This window comes from Catharus ustulatus, chromosome 1, assembly GCF_009819885.2.
Source record: "Catharus ustulatus isolate bCatUst1 chromosome 1, bCatUst1.pri.v2, whole genome shotgun sequence".
NCBI lineage: Eukaryota > Metazoa > Chordata > Aves > Passeriformes > Turdidae > Catharus > Catharus ustulatus.
This window is the reverse complement of record NC_046221.1, coordinates 135,474,748-135,491,540: the sequence shown is the minus strand read 5'-3', so window position 1 is coordinate 135,491,540 and position 16,793 is coordinate 135,474,748. Positions and strand designations below refer to the sequence as shown.

Here is a 16,793-nt window from a genome sequence, read left to right as displayed (position 1 = left end):
TGCATATTCAGAAAATCAAATTAATTTTTATTTCTGGGGTAGTTACAGAGCTTCAGTTCCAAAACAGAATTTGTAGGCACTATTTTTGCTTTTGTGTGTGTGTTTTTGTTTGTGTGCTTGGGTTTTTCTAATTATTTTTATGTTTGATTAATGACAGCAACAATTCTTTTGTTTCTGACTTGATGCTGTTCCTTCTTCTAATTTGCTTTTTGGTGACCTTTGCTTTTTCCCTGCCTTTATGTTTAAGAGACACACAGTAAACGATCAAGAGCATTTGGGCGAGAAAAAAAGCGCCTTCTTGGCCAGAACAACCTGCTGTCCTGAGATACCAAAGAGCCAAAATTTCATGGGTCCACTGCCACAATGAAGTGGCAAGCTTAGACAGCTGAGAGTAAGTAAATGATGCGTGCATTGGAGCATAAAGTGTGCAGTTTCTGGCTCCTTTTAGCAGGATGAGCTGCAGTAGGCAATGCCAAGCCAAGGCACACAATGCACTCCTTTTCCCTTAGTGCACCCCAGTGTTCTCTTGCCAGAGCTCTCCTGCTTCTGGCAATTAGTTTCTATCACAAGGAGTCCCTGCACAGGCAGGAGTTATTTTGCTAAGTCTATGAAACTGCTATTTCTGGCAGAGAAAAAGCAGCTGCTGAGCAGGAAGACTAAACTTGCTAGACTTTGTTCTGCACTCCTCTGAACTACTAGTTCTCAGATTGCTTCTATGCACTGTCTTGGTTCTCTCATGCAGGTTCACATGGCAAGAGATCACAGTTCCACACAGTGAAGTGAAGCACAAAATTTTGTTCTTAGGTTTTCACTGTTTTCAACAGCACACACAGCAACCAGATTACCTCTGTGCAGGGGGTAGGTGTATGCTCCAAACTCTGTTTTAGGACAAGAGTAAGGCTTGCCTCCTGCCTCTTCTGAAATGGAGACAATGTATTTGATAATGCAGAACGATCAAATATGCACTGAAGTTATACTGGCTGCTGTCTTATTAGGTCATCTTTGCAGGCTACTAAACATTCACTGCATAGAAGAACAGTGAACTGATGTAAGACAGGTACTAACTTAAAAGCTACAGAAATATTACTCTTTCTCATGTAAATAAATAAATAGCAATATAAGTGAGGAACTTTATTCTGATTCCTTGTAAATCAGCCGTACCTCGCATCTAGCAAAAGCTAAATGAGGTCATAACTACTCCATTCCAATAGTTATCCATATGCATTTAGTAATTTTACACTATATTTCAAGGTGAAAAAGCAAATTTTATTTCCCAGGGTGCATAAAAATGGATTAATTTACAAAGGATTGACTGTCAATTAGGTAATTCTTAATCTCATGCATATGCATACATCTGAACACACACCACTTACATTAACGTGAAATTATATTTCCTATTTGGCATGTAAACAAAAATTGTCAACAATTTTGATGACCATGTCAGAGCTATGGCACAAACAATTATCTCAATCTAAAGAAGCATGAATGCATAGTTTTAATGTGTGTATTTTTTATAATCACCTCACTTTTGCACAGTTAATACATGTTTCCTTATGTATTATGTATTCCAAACTTTGATTTTTTTTTCCTGTTATGCTCTTGGTCCTTACTGTTCTGTCCACATTCTACTGCATCCTCATTTATCAGTACAGGTTTTGCTGCCATTTGCTGAATCATGCTGATTGAGTCTGAATCTAAAGGTAGCAATATCTTAGTAATAAGACTCTCTATATAGTTGAGGTATTAAAAGCCATGACAGCAATCTCAATCAACCTAAAAACTAAACCCAACTCCCATGACTGAAATGATAGAAAGCAGAATTCTTCATTGAAGCATGAGCTGATTTCACTTGAAGATTTTTTTCCTCAGATTTAGAGACTAATTCCAGCATATATAAAGGCCTTGTAATACAGCTGTGATAGCTATATCAGGTGTAAAATTCAGAGTAAAGGAATCTGTACAAATAATTGAAATTCTGGCCCAGGAAAAAAGTGCAAAACTTTCAGTAAATTTATTAAGCTGTGGTTTCAGTTCTCCTAAAGCAAAATTAACTCTTATTGGAATATTATTAGTTATTAAATATGTGCGTCTCTTTCCCTGTGAATATCTAAAACCACACAAGAGAATTGTATATGTTTGGGGGTTTTTGTCTTTTGTTTTATTTGATTCATCTGCTACTAAGTGTATGTAACAGATTATAGACTTATAGACGTAGATTACAAGACTGTCATCAGTAGTGATGAATGAATTTTTATTGATTGATTCTAAGCAGAACCACAAATCTTTCCTAACTGCTTTACCTTATTCTTTAGTCAATGAAAAAAAAAAAAAAAAAGCAAACAGTAGATACCTTGATACTTGCTAATACCCTCCTTTATATACAAAGTAAATTCATCAAGCTATTAGCTGCAGTCTATCAGTTTTCCTTCTCCAGGCATCAACTGTCCCATGGCATCTTTTTCCACTACCCAATGCAATCACATAGCAAACTCGAGCTCTGCATCTGAGCTGTGCTCTCCACAGGCTCCTTCTTCAACAGAGGCACATTTCATGTATCAAAACAAAAGGGCAACGCTGATAAAGGTGCAGTGCCAGCGCCGGTCCAGGCAGTAAGCGCACACCCTGCTGCCCAGCAGAGCCTACAGCTTTCATGGGCCCTCTGCCTTTTAATCCTCCTGCCTGTGGCTTCTGGGATCCCTTTCAAGAAGCAGGACATGCAGCTGGTGTTTCAAAGCCTACAAAATAAGATCAGATGATGAGTGCCTGCAGTTACTGAGAATATTCAGTGCATCCTAAATGTACTTTCAGCTCAGGTGCAATAATTTACCTTTGCAATTCAGTACTGCCATCCTCAGCAACAGAGATGAACAAGGCAGACCTCCCACAAAATAATGAATGTTTAGTTTTGATATATATTTTATTTATAAAATAATTTTATCTGTCACTTAGGGATTCTTTGGTACTCACACAGTGCTTTGGACCCATGCTGTTGATATTTTTTTTCTTCACATTTGAAGGAATCAGAAATTTAAAGAAAAATACTAAGAATCTGTTACAATTAATGTTACCAGAAAATTAATTTTAAAGGAAAATAAAGAATCCTAATTTGAGAACTGTGATAGTTGACAGACTTGAATTTTTGTATGTGAAGAAAATATATTTGATATATTATTTTATATAGTACTATATGCTGATCATAAACATTCCTCTAGTTACACATAGTAAGCACTAAATACAGCAATAGCTTCCCACTTTTAATTCAGCAGTTTCTGTAGTCAAAAAGAACAAGATTAATAGTCATGATTAATATTCTGAATTCTCAACTCTACCGAAAGATGAATCTCAATATATTAAGTAGTTCAATTTTGGGAACAGTCAGGGGGTAAAATAGTTTTTGTGTTCTTTCCCTGGGCAGCCCCCATAGGGCAAGTCATTAATTTACTGAAAGTAGCCACTTCATAAAAGTACAACCATAATATTCTGTTATTCTGTGTGTGTATATATATATCTACATGCACATTCCTGTCTCTTGTGTCTGTTCTGTTGACTGACTTAATAAAGCATACAGCATTGGAAATAATGGTTTGGGGGAAGAGTTGGTTTGTGGGTTTTTTTGGGTTTTTTTTTTGGTTGGTTGGTTGGTTGGTTGGTTGGTTGGTTGGTTGGGTTTTTTTTCTTTGAAATTTTTTGAAAGTGGCCTTAAGAAAAAAAAAAGGCTGCTAAATAAATCACAATTACATATTCAAATAGACTGATTACATTTGGCTGCACAACTGAGTATCAAATTACACTGAAAATGGCTTTTTAAACTTGCAACTACAAGTCTGCCCTCAGGCTGACCCAAGAGTCCTTTCATTTCAGCACAAAGCCATTACTTTGCTGTTAAGTGCCATCCATTACAAACCTAAAATCACGAGCAATTACAATTACACGCTCATTTAGACATGCAATTGCTCATTTTTACACGTGCAATATTGATACTGTCTTCTGCTCTCCTGAACTGTATCTAGTACAGGCAGCAAATGTGACTGTGTTGCTTTCTGTAACCCACAGCTTTCAGAAGCACAATCAGTATGTTAAAAATAAATAATTTCCCTAATTAGTTTATCAAATAGAAAAACCAGTTGGTTTTGAGGTGTGTTTTTTCCTACATATATGCTTTTTTTTTTCCACACAGCTGCAAAAACCTTTAATATTTATATTTTCTAGTATACAGAAAGTATTTCTTGGCTAGACCTTCAAATTAATTATTGTATATATCAGGTATTTGAGAGAACACTAAATTATCATCACTTAATGTAAGAACATAAGCAATATCAACCAAATGAAACAGAAATTTTCAGTAGTGTCATTGCCAGCACCAGACAAACTGGGAGACAAGTGATCTATAGCTAAAGTTTTTTCCACTTTACATTTTCATTTCCCACAGCCAGAAGCACGATTGTCTCGAGGTTGTTTAGGAGAGCAGGTTGCTGGGCTCTGTGCAGTGGCTGCTGTCCAGCACTCTTTAGCCCAGGCGAAGGACAGTGGCCTGGCTGCTATGCTGGCACTGCCAACTCTCAGGTGGCTGCCTGGGAGGTGATAACTATTCGTGCTGGGATGGGCAGCAGAACAGACATTACCAGCCCTAATATGCCCATCTCAGCATGTCCAGAAGCAACAAGCTTTCAAAATACCTGGCATACTCCTTTTTTTCCCCCCCCCATGTTTTCATTCCTGCCCCTTCTCCTCGCCTTAAAACCCAGCAGCAACCCAGTTTACAGCCCCTATGAAAAATATGTGTGAAGTTTTTTTTACTGTTTAGTTCATCCTTAGCATATTTAAATATGCAAAAAACCTGGGAGAATATGTACTTCTACATCTGTATGTGATACCATTTCAATATGTCAAGAAGGGTAGTGTTGATCTTGTGCAAATCTGGTTTGCAACACCTGACACGCTTCTTTCAAAAAGCACAACAGCCCGATGAAAAACCAGAACTTTATTTCAGTTGCCCCATTGACTTTCCCATCAGTAACAGTTCTGGAGTAACAGCCAGAAACATTTAATATTTATGGGCACTTACATATTAATAATTTATAATTAGTTCTTAGGTAGCTAAGGGAATGGTTGATATGAGAGCAACTGTTTTACATGACAATCTTGTGAGAATGGATGGTTGGTCAGAAGAAACAGGACATGTCTGAGTATAAACTAATTCACTTGGGAGAAATTACTTTAAATCAGACCTTAAACAGCAGCAAATGGGTTAGTGAGTATGCAGATGTGCTGCATCAGTGTCTGCAAAGAGAAGGCTGATAGCACATCATGCATGAACAGTTCAGGAAGCCAAATGGAAGATGATGTGTTAGGAAAGAAGAGTGTAGGAGTGTGACATCTCTATATAATAGCTGCTATTTCAGGGACAGCATTCATCTCTGAATACCTAAGTCAATAAAATTCAGAGACTGCAGCAAAGCAGAGCCAATATGCTTGATGGAAACAATAAAACAGTCTTTATAAACTAGCCAGGACCATAAATCTTAGCGTTGGATATTAATAATTAATTACTTATTATTTATGTGATTATGTACTTGGTGTTGCCTTCCTATTCTGAACTTCTGGAGTTTTTAGTAGACAATATGAAATATATGTTTTTAAAAATCAGCAAAAACTTAAGGACTTTTAATTAATATTCTATACTTAGTAAGGTGACATCCAGCAAACTAACATCAGGGAACTTTAATGTGCTCCTCTGGGAGTTAGCAGGGTGTGTTCATTGTTACTGTTGATGACATATTGTGAACAAAAATTGAGAAAAAATCTGAATTTCCAAACCATACAGGATGCCATCACTTCCATAACTGAGAAGCCAGAGAGTCTTTTCTCTGGTCCCTCCTGCCCAGTGCCACAGAGCAGATTGGTGAGAGAAATTTTCCAGTTCACTGACAGCTTTCCAAGGCCTGTGAATTGCCCCTTTCTTTCTCGATAGGGTTAGATGTAGAGGCCTCACAGTTGTGCTCAAGTCACTTATTTCTCCCAGATTCCACTGTAAGGCCCTGACTCCCTGCGTGGCACAGACGAGGACACCACCTTTATCCACGTCCAGTCCCTCTCAGGTCTAACCCCTGAGGGAGCTGGGCAGCAGCGCCTCATCTCGCCTGTGCTGCTCCTCGGCAGGGCCTCGTAGGGCAGCTCTCAGGTGTGCCCCGCTTCCCTGGACTCCAAGTGGGTGCGGGAGGGAGCGGGAAGCGGCGGGAAGGAGCGGGAGGGAGCGGGAGGGAGCGGCCCGCGGTGGGAAGCGGCGGCGGCCCCGCGGAGCCCCGGCCGTGCCCGGCCCGCGGCCCGACGTTGAACGGCCCCGCCCGGCACGCGGCCGCCGCGCGAAGGCCGCCCCGCCCGGCCGCGCTGAGGGACGGAGCGGGCTCAGCGGCACCCACGGGCGGCGGCATCGCGGGGCACGGGCGCTGCCGGCGGCTGGAGGTGGGCTGGGCATCCCCCGGCCCAGCGGGCGACGGGCCGGGCGGCGGAGGGAGGGTTTGTGTCTTGGGTTCCCCGTGAGGTGCCATTTTGTGCGAGGCGGGACGGCCAGTTCCTGGTTACTCGTGGGGATTTTTCACGAAAATAGCGTCAAATCCTCTTCACTCATTTGGGAAGGCGCCTTCCAGACGCTCGAGATGGGCTCTTGGAAGATGGCGGCTGTCAATGTGCAGCTTGTTAAAATATTTTAAAAAATGCTGGGTTGTACAGAAGTGCTTCTAGGCCTGTTTGCTGGTGCCAGAAGCTTCCCTTCTGCTGGGCAGGTCTCCCATGGGAATGGCCCCAGAGAAGCGGTGTGGCCGTGGAAGGGGGAATTCTTGAGATGCCACCTACTGCAGTAGCCTTTCACGGAAGCAGTGTATTTCTCAGCTATTAAAACGAATCTTTCTCCACTTTCCTTGATACTAGTCATAAGGAACGCTATTAATTGAGAAGGTTGGGCTGGGTCACTTATTGCGATCTTTTCTAGAGCCTTCCTAGGGCAGGGTGAGGGAAGAGTGGCAAAATGTGTTATTTGCTTCACCACACAACTTGATTTTATTGTCAGAACACTACAAAAAGTAGAGGTGTGCTGCATTCTAGGAGCTACCCAACCTCTTAAACAGGGTTTCATGGTTTTAAAAGACATACATATCATTTGTCGTCAGGGCGTGAAAGAAAACATGCCTGTTTGCTGGTTTTTTTTTTCACTCTTCTGATGCAAATGTGTGTTATTACTGCATTGCTTTCTGTGGAAATTGGCTATCTAGGATAAATATGATTTATACAAGCATTCCTAATCTGAGTAAAATAAAATATATCATCTATATCTGTAGTCTTAATTCAGTTGCAGGAATTTTCACTGCTGCTTTTGTCTACAGCTTTGAACTATTCCTGTTTTAAGATGAGTGGGTAGGAAAATCAGAGAATAAAACCAGATTTTTTTCCCCTAGCTTTAGTAAAGTTTTTCTAATTCAGACAGTAACCATTAAACAGTTGGTTTCTAGACCTGGGTTATCTCAAACTTCATATGCTGGAAAATTGTTTTTTGACTATGTTAGAAGTGTTCAAAAAATTATAATGTAGTAAATTCTCTGATGATTTTTAGTTTTCTTCCTATAATGCAGAGAACAACTAAAGTTGGTATGATACTAGGTCTAATAGCCTAGCTTCTCTTTTCCTGTTTTATACCTAAAATGGATGATGTAGTTGTAACTCTTGCAGTTATTATTATTTCTTGGGTTTTTTGCTGTAACAGTATTCCCTTGTCCTGTAAACTTTCTTAGGGGGAAAAAAAAGTATAATTTTTATTGTGGTGGTTGTTCTTTCTGTTATTCTTCTTCTCTAAAAATAGCTGAAATTCCTTCAAATCATAAAATTGACAGTTGACAAAAGAGATGGGAATGAGGAGATACTACAAATGAATATTTTCCAACTCATTGCTTACTTAAAGTGTGAGATTTTTCATCCCAGCATCACTTTGGCAGTTTTTGATGCTTCTCTGGTAGCTAAACTGAGTGAGAAGATACAAAACTGTATTAATTTAACTAAAGTAGCCATTAAAAAACAGTCCTGTAAGTTTATATAGATATATAAAGAACTCCTGTGCAGATAACAAATTGATAAGGGGCATGCTGATGCTAATTAATTAAAAACACATTGACCTAAAGTGCTAGAAAATCCCATAATTTCTGTCATATCCCCATGTCCTTTCTCCAAATGTATACATAGACAGAGGGGAAGAATCTTCTTGATAAGAACCTAGGGTAGCTCACTTGGAAGGAAAAATGAGAGAAGTGTCTGATTCAGTCTTCAGATAAATTTTATCCAACATGTTCAGTCATCTAAAAAAATGTATGCATCAGACCTTTCTGCTTTTTCCTGCCCAGATATAATTTTGCCTTGTCAAATGAAACTAACAAGGAGTAGGTAGATTGCTCTTCTTGCTTAACATCCATGTGTGAAACAATGCTAATGATTTCAGCTGCTTTTTTGAAGTGCGATGTTTCAAAATGTTACAGAAGCAAAAAAGTTTATTGGTAAATCTCTTCAGCCAGCACGACCTGTGCATCAGCTGTCTTCTAAACAAGGTGAGTAGCATGGCTAAGTTACTTTGGTAAAGTTTGGGTTATGTTTTGGAATGTAACAAAGATATGTAACTTGTTTTGTTGTGTTTTTAAATTAGTTTGTTAAACTACAGTGAGTAAATACCTTGCTGTATGTTGAGCTTAGTACATCATCTCTGTGATAAAATCTGAATTTAAACAGTATTAGGTTTATGCAGAGCTCTTTGATACTGCTCTTTCAGCTTGACATCTGAAATGCAGCTTCGGAAAGATGGATCAGGCTTCTCTATTAAATTTGGATTTCTTGGGGTAGCTGACTCCTACTATTGACAACATAAAATACTCATAATTTGACAGATTATTTAGGTTTTCTTGCAAGTACAGTTCACTGCACTGCATTATTCTTGCCTAGCTTTTACACAAATTCAAAACAGAAACCCAAAAAGTTTTGAGGGAAAAAAAAGCAGTATTTATGTCAGGTGTGAATATTTTGGTTTAAATTTCAAACTTCTATACATTAAAGCCTAGATATTGCAGTATTACAGTTGTTATTATTGTTAAATTAGAAATTTTTGGTGGCCAGAAAATCATCAACTGTGCTCATGTGGACTGAAGCTAAGTGCCATCATAAATTTTTACTTTGTATAAAATTCATGGAAGAAATTGAAAAGGAGTCCTGTGGTGATGTAGTTGTGAATAAATGCCCATATAATCTCTGTGTAGCAAGGAATGTTCTTGGGGCATTTATTCACAAAATAATACTGTGGAGTCTGTTGAAATTATTATTTCTTAATGTTTTATGCTCACCAGCATCACCCATTGCTTTGAACATTGGGACTGAATTACCCAGCAGCACTGAAGTATGTTTGCAGAGTAAGGTTGACTGGGTGAGTATTGAGTAAATATATAATTATTTATAAATTGGAGGTCAGCTGCTCTGTTATGTAACCAAAAGAAAACTATTTCTACCTTAGAGTGTCCTTGACTCTGAATATCTTAAACCAGCAGTGTCAGAACTGCTGAAAAGATTTGAGTTTCAGGAATGCCTTTCCTTGGTATTTGCATGCACTAAGAGCTGAAAAATGAAGCTTAGGAATTTTAAGACTGTTATGAAAGTTTATGAAATGTTGTGTGGCATTTATTTTGTCTTCATTGAAGTCAGCTCTTTTAAACTTAGAGTGCATGTATTCTGTCTTCACTTATTATGTGTAAATAATAAAATCAGATTTTTTTTTGTTGTTAGCACATGCACAAATTCATTTGAGACAGTAAACATCATAAAACTTTATGCTCTATTGCTAGAAGTGCTTGGCATTGGACATGGAATGAATATGTTTTTCATACTTGAAATTGGTTGTAGCTGTTTGCTGAAAAATGAAGTTTGAAGTCTTCCAACTGGGATGTTTCATGTTTCATAGCCTGAATTTAACTTTCTGTTGATTCTGATTTGAATGTTTTTTCAGAGCATTGATAGATGGGGTTTTTGTTGGAACAAATGCCTGTTCCTTAATTTTTACTTTATTTTTGTTATCATTTTAGAAGAGTTCTACTAACCCTTCTTGATTGTATTAAGCTTTCTGCAAGATGCATTTGATTTTAAAAATATAATCAAAAAAATGTCAAGGTCTTGGGATCCTATTTTTGATCTGACATAGAGAAATTAACACTTGCAGTTACAGCTACACAATTACAGTTGTCTCTTGAGCAGTGATTACTGAGGAGAGCACACTACTCCCTTTTAAATAAGCCTCTGGTCATCAATGTTATAATATTCAGTTTCATCACTATAGCTACATGTAGTTGCATATTGCATTTGTTTGATATAGGTATAGGTGTATTTTTTGTATTTTTTTTAACTTCTTCTTATCATAGTATATGGAAAATAATTTTTAATAATACTTTTGACCATTAACTGTTCCTTGGGTACCCCAGATATCATCTGAATAGTGCCCTAGCAACCCTGCTTGATGAGCACTTTTCAGTTCTTGCCCACTTCCCATCTGACCCAGAGTGATGTTAAGATTCCTCAAAGCTGTAGAGCCTTTTCAAAGCCAAGACAAGCTCTTGAGGATAAACTGCTTTCCAACTTTCCAAAACACTTTCTTCAAAGTTTTGGCAGCTGGAAAATCCTGGTATTATACTGTGGATATTGGGTCTTGATGCTTATGAAGCAAACCTTTTTGCTGAGTGAGAGAATCCCTTTGGTTTTAAGGAAAGTCCTTCCTATTTTTATTATTCCCAAATGTAGCAGCTTGTGGCTGTGTTCTAGGTGGGATAACAGAAAAGGAGGAGATAAATGTGTTTTTTTTTAAAAACTAGCAGTAACACTTAAAATTCTTTGTAAAAAAAATGGCTCTGCATTATGTTCATCTGTATTGTTTTACTGAACTATTTCCTTATTGTATGTAATCAAATACATTCTACAGGTTCAAATTAAACTGTGCTACACCTGTTTCTTTTAACTAAGAAACATGTATCCATGTTTAATATGCTTAAAGGAGATAAGCTTAATAACTTTCCTTCCTATTTTAGTCATCTGAAATGACTGAAGTGAAGATCTTAACTCAAACTGTGATGCTCTGTCAACCAAAACAACATGAATCAGGAGCAAAAAAAGGTAAAATACTACTTGGGGAGCTGTGTCAGGACTATTTTCTGGATGGAGGATAACTGAGCTTTGTAGTGATGTGGGCTGCACTTCATTTTTTCTGATCAGCCGGTGCACAGTTTGGAGAGCAATATGAAATTTTTCTACTTTCCACATAGCATTCTAGAGAAGATATGAAAGTTGATCATAACTGAGGTGGAAAACTTCCACTGGGAGAGTTGCTTGCATATAGGGATATAGCTGTCTTAAAAATCTCAAACAAACCCAGAAAAACAAAAAACTGTTACTAACACTCTAAAAAAAACAGATCCCAAACATAAAAAATTTCTTCCTGCAAAACCCTGGGTTTGTCTAGATTGCTTGTGTGTGTAGAAGTACAGATTTGAGTTGCATCCTTTAGGCTGTTGCAGGGCTCAGTTGTGGCATACAGACTATTGAATGTAATCAAGTTAAGAACTCAGCATTTTGGCTTCCTTGTCCTGTTCTTACTATGCTGGTTCTGAAATAAGAGTATTTGGATGGTTAGATATGAATTAATTTTTTTTATAATTAATCCTGGACGATTTGCTTTTGTATCAGTACTGTCCTTAAGGTTTGCTCCTTGTGCTTTTCTCTCTCTACTGCCTGCCACTGTACTCATAGAGAATTGGTAGCTTAACCAAGTAAAAATTTACCCTTTTTTTTTTCCCCATTAAGGGATAATCTCAGATTTCAAATGCATTCTCACAGTACTTCTCTGCCCTGCTTCCTACCTAATTCTCCATTCTTAAAGCATGTCACAGAAACTGCATCAGTGACTCAGGTTAGGTCATCAGTTTATTTCTTTTGTCTGTGTCTGTGTGTGATCAGGCATCTGTCTGTAATCTCCAATCCTTAAGTAATCTCTGAAGATGTGATTTGTCATTTTGCTCTTAGTACTCAAAATTTGAAATAATTCATTAAAGTTTTAGTGAGGCTTTTGAATTTTGTCAGTCTGAGGTTACCATCTCTCAGGTTCTTGAGTATTACTTCTGTTCTGTTGTGTATTACCAACTTGAAAATAAGTTTTCATGTAACTTCTTTCAAGCTCAGGTTCATTTCTTCTAGTTTTGATCTTGATAAATAGAAGAGAGTTCTGGTTTTTGGATCTAGTTAGATGATGGACTTGTCAAGTTCTGTCTGGTAGTGTTTTTCTGATACTTCCTCATTGACTTGTGGTGAGAAGAGATTGCTTTGTTCTACAAGATCTTAAACAGCTTCTCATCAGATCCTGTTCTCCTGTATAAACCGTCACTTTGGGTCATTTTCAGTGTTAATTGCTCTGTGATGCCTCCTTGAGTCTACTCCACAATTCTCCACACTGTCATTTTTTTTCTCACACTTGTTTTAAAGGGCTTTTGTTTGTTTGCTAATGGTTGTAATCTTTTCCTTCAGAGTTACACAACTTTAGAGGACCTACTATTCAGCTACTGCTTACAAATAAGTCTTTTGTTTTCCTTGCACAGTAAAATTTCTTCTAGAACACTGTGTTCTGCTGTACTTTAGGTTCCAGATAATAATTTCCATTTGATATCTCTTCAGCAGTAGTATGCTTTCAATTACCTGTCTCAGCAGTTCTTAAGTGCAGCATGGGGTTCCCATGAGCCCGCTCATTGAGCTTTCTGAGGTCTCTCTGGATGGTATCCTGTCCTTCAGGTGTGTCAACTGCACCACTCAGCTTGGTGTTACCTGCAAATTTGCTGGGGATGAAGCTGATCCCACTGTCTCTCATTGATGAAGATACTCAACAGTACTGGTCCAAATGTGAAACCCTGAGGGATACCACTCATCACTCACTAAACTACATCCAGACATGACCAATACTCTTTGGATCATAGGATGGTTTGGGTTGTAGGGGACTAAAAGGTGATCAAATTCTAACCCCTGCCTTGGGTGGGGACACCTGCCACTAGACCATGTTACTCAAAGCCCCATCCAGCATGATGTTGAACGCCCCCAGAGATGAGGCATCCATAACTTCTCTGTGCAGCCTTTTACAGTACCTCACCATCCTCACAGTAAAGACTTGTGAGGATGTAACCTAACCTAAACCTAAACCTACTGTCTAACCTAAACCTAACTTAAACCTACTGTCCCTCAGTTTAGACCATTCCCTCTTTTCCTATCACTACATGCTTCTGTAAAGTCCCTCTCTAGCCTTCTTGTAGGGCCCCATTAGGTACTGGAAGGCTGCCCCAAAGTCCCCCCAGACCCTTCTCCAAGCTGAACATCTCAAGTATCTAAGCCTGTCTTCATAGGAGAGGTGTTCCAGTCCTGTGATCAACTCAGGGACTCTCCTCTGGACTTGTTCCAATATGAGATCAGATGCAATTGTCCAAACAGTTCCTTATCCAGCCCCTGATCTAATCCACATCTCTCCAGTTTAGAGAGAACGATGTTGTGGGGGATTATGTCAAAGGCCTTACAGAAGTCACCATCTTCATAGGTTTTTAATCAAGGGAGGGAGTAAAAGCAAGATGTGAGTTTTCAGGTATGCTTGTGTTCTTTAAAACTGTTTTTTTCAAAGTTACCTGCATGCCCCCCCTTAGATTCAACAGTTACTGCATCATTTGTGTTCAAAGGCAAGAAGAAATTTGTGTCATGGTTGATACAAGCTTTTCTCTTTTTAATATTCTACAGTCTGAGAAACAAAGACTGTTATCCATTAGGTGACAGTGTAACAATCTTGCAGGAAGCCCATAATTCTGAAAGGAATAAGCTTCTTTGTCATCAAGGACCAGAGGTAAAGTTTGCTCCTTCTTTGCCTAATTCCTTTCCTCTTGTTTCTGCTCTTGTTTGAGAATATCTGCTCAAATACAGACATTGCTAGACATACTGTATCCAAAGCTATGCCATAGTAGAGATAGTGCTATAAACTCAAATGAGAAACCTGCATGCTCTTACTCTTGTTGATTCAGCATACCCCTCAAAAGCATTTCACTGCTATTAATCTATTTGTCATTTTACATGGTGCAGATTACTTCATTACTTCTTCATTACTTGTAGGTGTTGAAAAACATTTAACTTATTAGCTCCAAAGAGACACTCTGGTTTTGTCATCTGTCCCTTAGAAATAGGTGCCACTTTGGAGTGAGTTATAAACAGGTTTTCTTGTGGGTTTCAAGACCAGTTTGTGGTGTTTCTGCTAATTAGAACAAGATACAGGGAGTCTGTCTGGTGTAAGGTTGGATTCACCTTTTTTCTTCTTTTGTGTTGATTTACAGTGTCAGTTTGATACACCTAAAGTGAAATGCTCTGTAGTTTACTTCAGATTTCCTGATGCAAGATAAGACCTAAATTACTTCTGTTTTTAAAAGTGTTTTTTATATTCCATGTGTAGCATTTCTACCATTCTATAAGTTACCAAATATTTTTTCTGAGTTCCCAATCTTAATCCCTCAAACAAGAATGTGATTTTGTATATTCACAGAAAGGATCCAATACAGCAGAGATTTCCTTCTGAAGCTTTCAAATGTTTCTCTCTCTCAGAAGAAACCAGAGTTTCTTCCTGATCACCCAATTGTACTTGAAAAGCCAGTAAGTGCATTTTTTTATAGTAAGTGAAGTTACAAAATGGAAGTTTTGATAAGCCATTTGACAGGAAACATTTTCCTTCAAACTGTCAAATTGATAAAACCTTTGAAGGACACATTGTGCAGTTCAGAACAACTTTTGCATGTAACTTCTCTAGTTGATATTTGACATCTTACCCTGGGTAGTACCATGTAAAGGGAAAAGGTTTTTAATTTGTTTTCAGGAAAAAGATCAGATATGCTTCCATTTTTTCAAAATAAAAGAGGACTATCTTGATAAATTTACAGCTTGGTACAAGTCTTAATCCATTGTTTGAGTTGTTAATGCATGAGTGTCCATTACAAAACCATCAATGAGCTCAATGCAGTTTGTATTATCATTATTTTTGGTCTTTTGTTTTGGGGAGAAATTAATAGAAATGAATGATGAATGTGAAGGATATCCATGTGTGCTACCTTAATGTTGTGATGAAATAATCTTCAAATACTTCATAGGCTAGGAGAACACATCTACTGAATCACATTCCAGAACCTAAATGTGGGAAAATCATCTGAGTAAACATCATTTAAAATTAGGCTACATACTAGGTAGCTTTAGAGACCATTGGGATGTAGTTCTGCTAGAAATAGGATGGAAAAGTATGTCCACATGATTACTGTGTTGGCCACATTTGGAGGCATTTTTAAACTTCCAAAATTTCTATCTTTTCAAAAAACAAAAATTAACTGATATATTGCCATAATCAGCTTTCTCTGATCTTACTTTTTATGTATTTCTATTTACCCTCAAGATGAAAGCTTTATTTGTTTGAAAACCTGCTTTCAGATTCAGAAGTCTCAGCTCTTTAATTTCCTAACTTTCCCCCCTCTCCCACTACCTGTGTTTCCAAGAGTGGCAAATTTTGATAGTCTGTACGCTTTCAGATGTTTTACATTCCTAGGAAAAAGGAGGGTCCCTACAGAAATCAGTGAGATCACCTAGTTCAGCCAAAATTCCAGCCTGTTGACTGATCACATCTGTTTTTCTGTACAGAAACCAGAGGGATTGACGAGACACATGTAAAATTAAATGATGCTTAGAAGTGGCAGAAGGTGGCCTGCAAATAAATTTCTGATGACAAACAGACAATCCTACAGTGTCAGTGAGCTTGTATTTTGGAGCAGGTGGTTTTCAACAGTTTGCTGTTGAACTTAGTATTCAGACAATTCATGCCTATTGTAAGACTTTCCTAGTTCTGAATTTTTGAAGCCACTGCTAAAGTATGTGCCCATTTATGAGTAAAAGTTGTATTTTCAGATGAAGAAAACTTCTAGAATGACTTGGACGAGGGAGATGCAGTTGTTACAGTTGCTGGACTGTGGACTGCATTTTTCCTGAAGGACACAGGGTTTTTTTTGAGACGTGGGGATCAGGGCTACCAACACATAGCTCAGCATTTGAACAGATGTTACTCTGTTGACACACAATGGAAAATCTTAGATGAACTCTCTAGTATTAATGAAAATAGAACTGTTTGCCATAATAAAAAAAATTCAAATTTTGAAATGTACATGGAGTAGGAGAGAGTGACAAGCAGACTGAAATGAAAACTTTAGTGATCTGTTATAACTGAAGTAATTTGAGGGTTGGTTTGTCACACAGGTAAAGAACAAACCTTTCATTGACATCTGCAAGAAGTGACATGTTGTTTGGAAGATCCAAAGTCTGTCAGTGAGGGAGCTACATTTGATGTAGGTCTTCCAAGATTTTTGAAGGTACTTGGGTGCCTGCGGATGGAAGTACGACCCTGTGAAACCTATGAAAATGCATGTTTCTTCCTGTAATTGCCTGAATGCTTTAAGAGACAAACCTTTAATTTGTAATGCCTGAAATGGTAATATGATTAAAGTGAAAATAAATAATTTTACATATTGGTGTGGCAGAATTTTGTCATGGAATTGTTTGTGTTATGTAGCCATGTATTTTGCCTGACCCATAAATTCTAAATAAATACTTGACTGGGACTTTTTGCTTGCTCCCAACTCCCTTCCTCAGAAGTAATGATGTAACAATAAATACTGGCTGTTCAA

At 38.1% G+C, this 16,793-nt stretch overlaps 2 protein-coding genes across 2 annotated transcripts in view; one reads left to right on the top strand and one right to left on the bottom strand.

Moving 5' to 3' along the window:
- Positions 1-2,365: 2,365 nt before the first annotated feature.
- Positions 2,366-16,793, bottom strand: part of LOC117005836 (N-terminal EF-hand calcium-binding protein 1-like) — a 74,549-nt gene continuing 60,121 nt past the window's right edge. Inside the window, exon 13 of the mRNA XM_033077901.1 lies at positions 2,366-2,735. Coding sequence (XP_032933792.1) covers positions 2,701-2,735 — 35 coding nt within the window. The 3' untranslated portion in view covers positions 2,366-2,700. The remainder of the gene's footprint in view (positions 2,736-16,793) is intronic.
- On the top strand, positions 8,501-16,441 carry LOC117005851 (uncharacterized protein C8orf88-like). The gene is made up of 5 exons (XM_033077915.1): positions 8,501-8,588; positions 9,375-9,451; positions 11,097-11,181; positions 14,621-14,727; positions 16,366-16,441. Exons 1-5 carry the CDS (start codon positions 8,501-8,503, stop codon positions 16,402-16,404), a joined length of 396 nt encoding a protein of 131 aa, XP_032933806.1. The 3' UTR covers positions 16,405-16,441.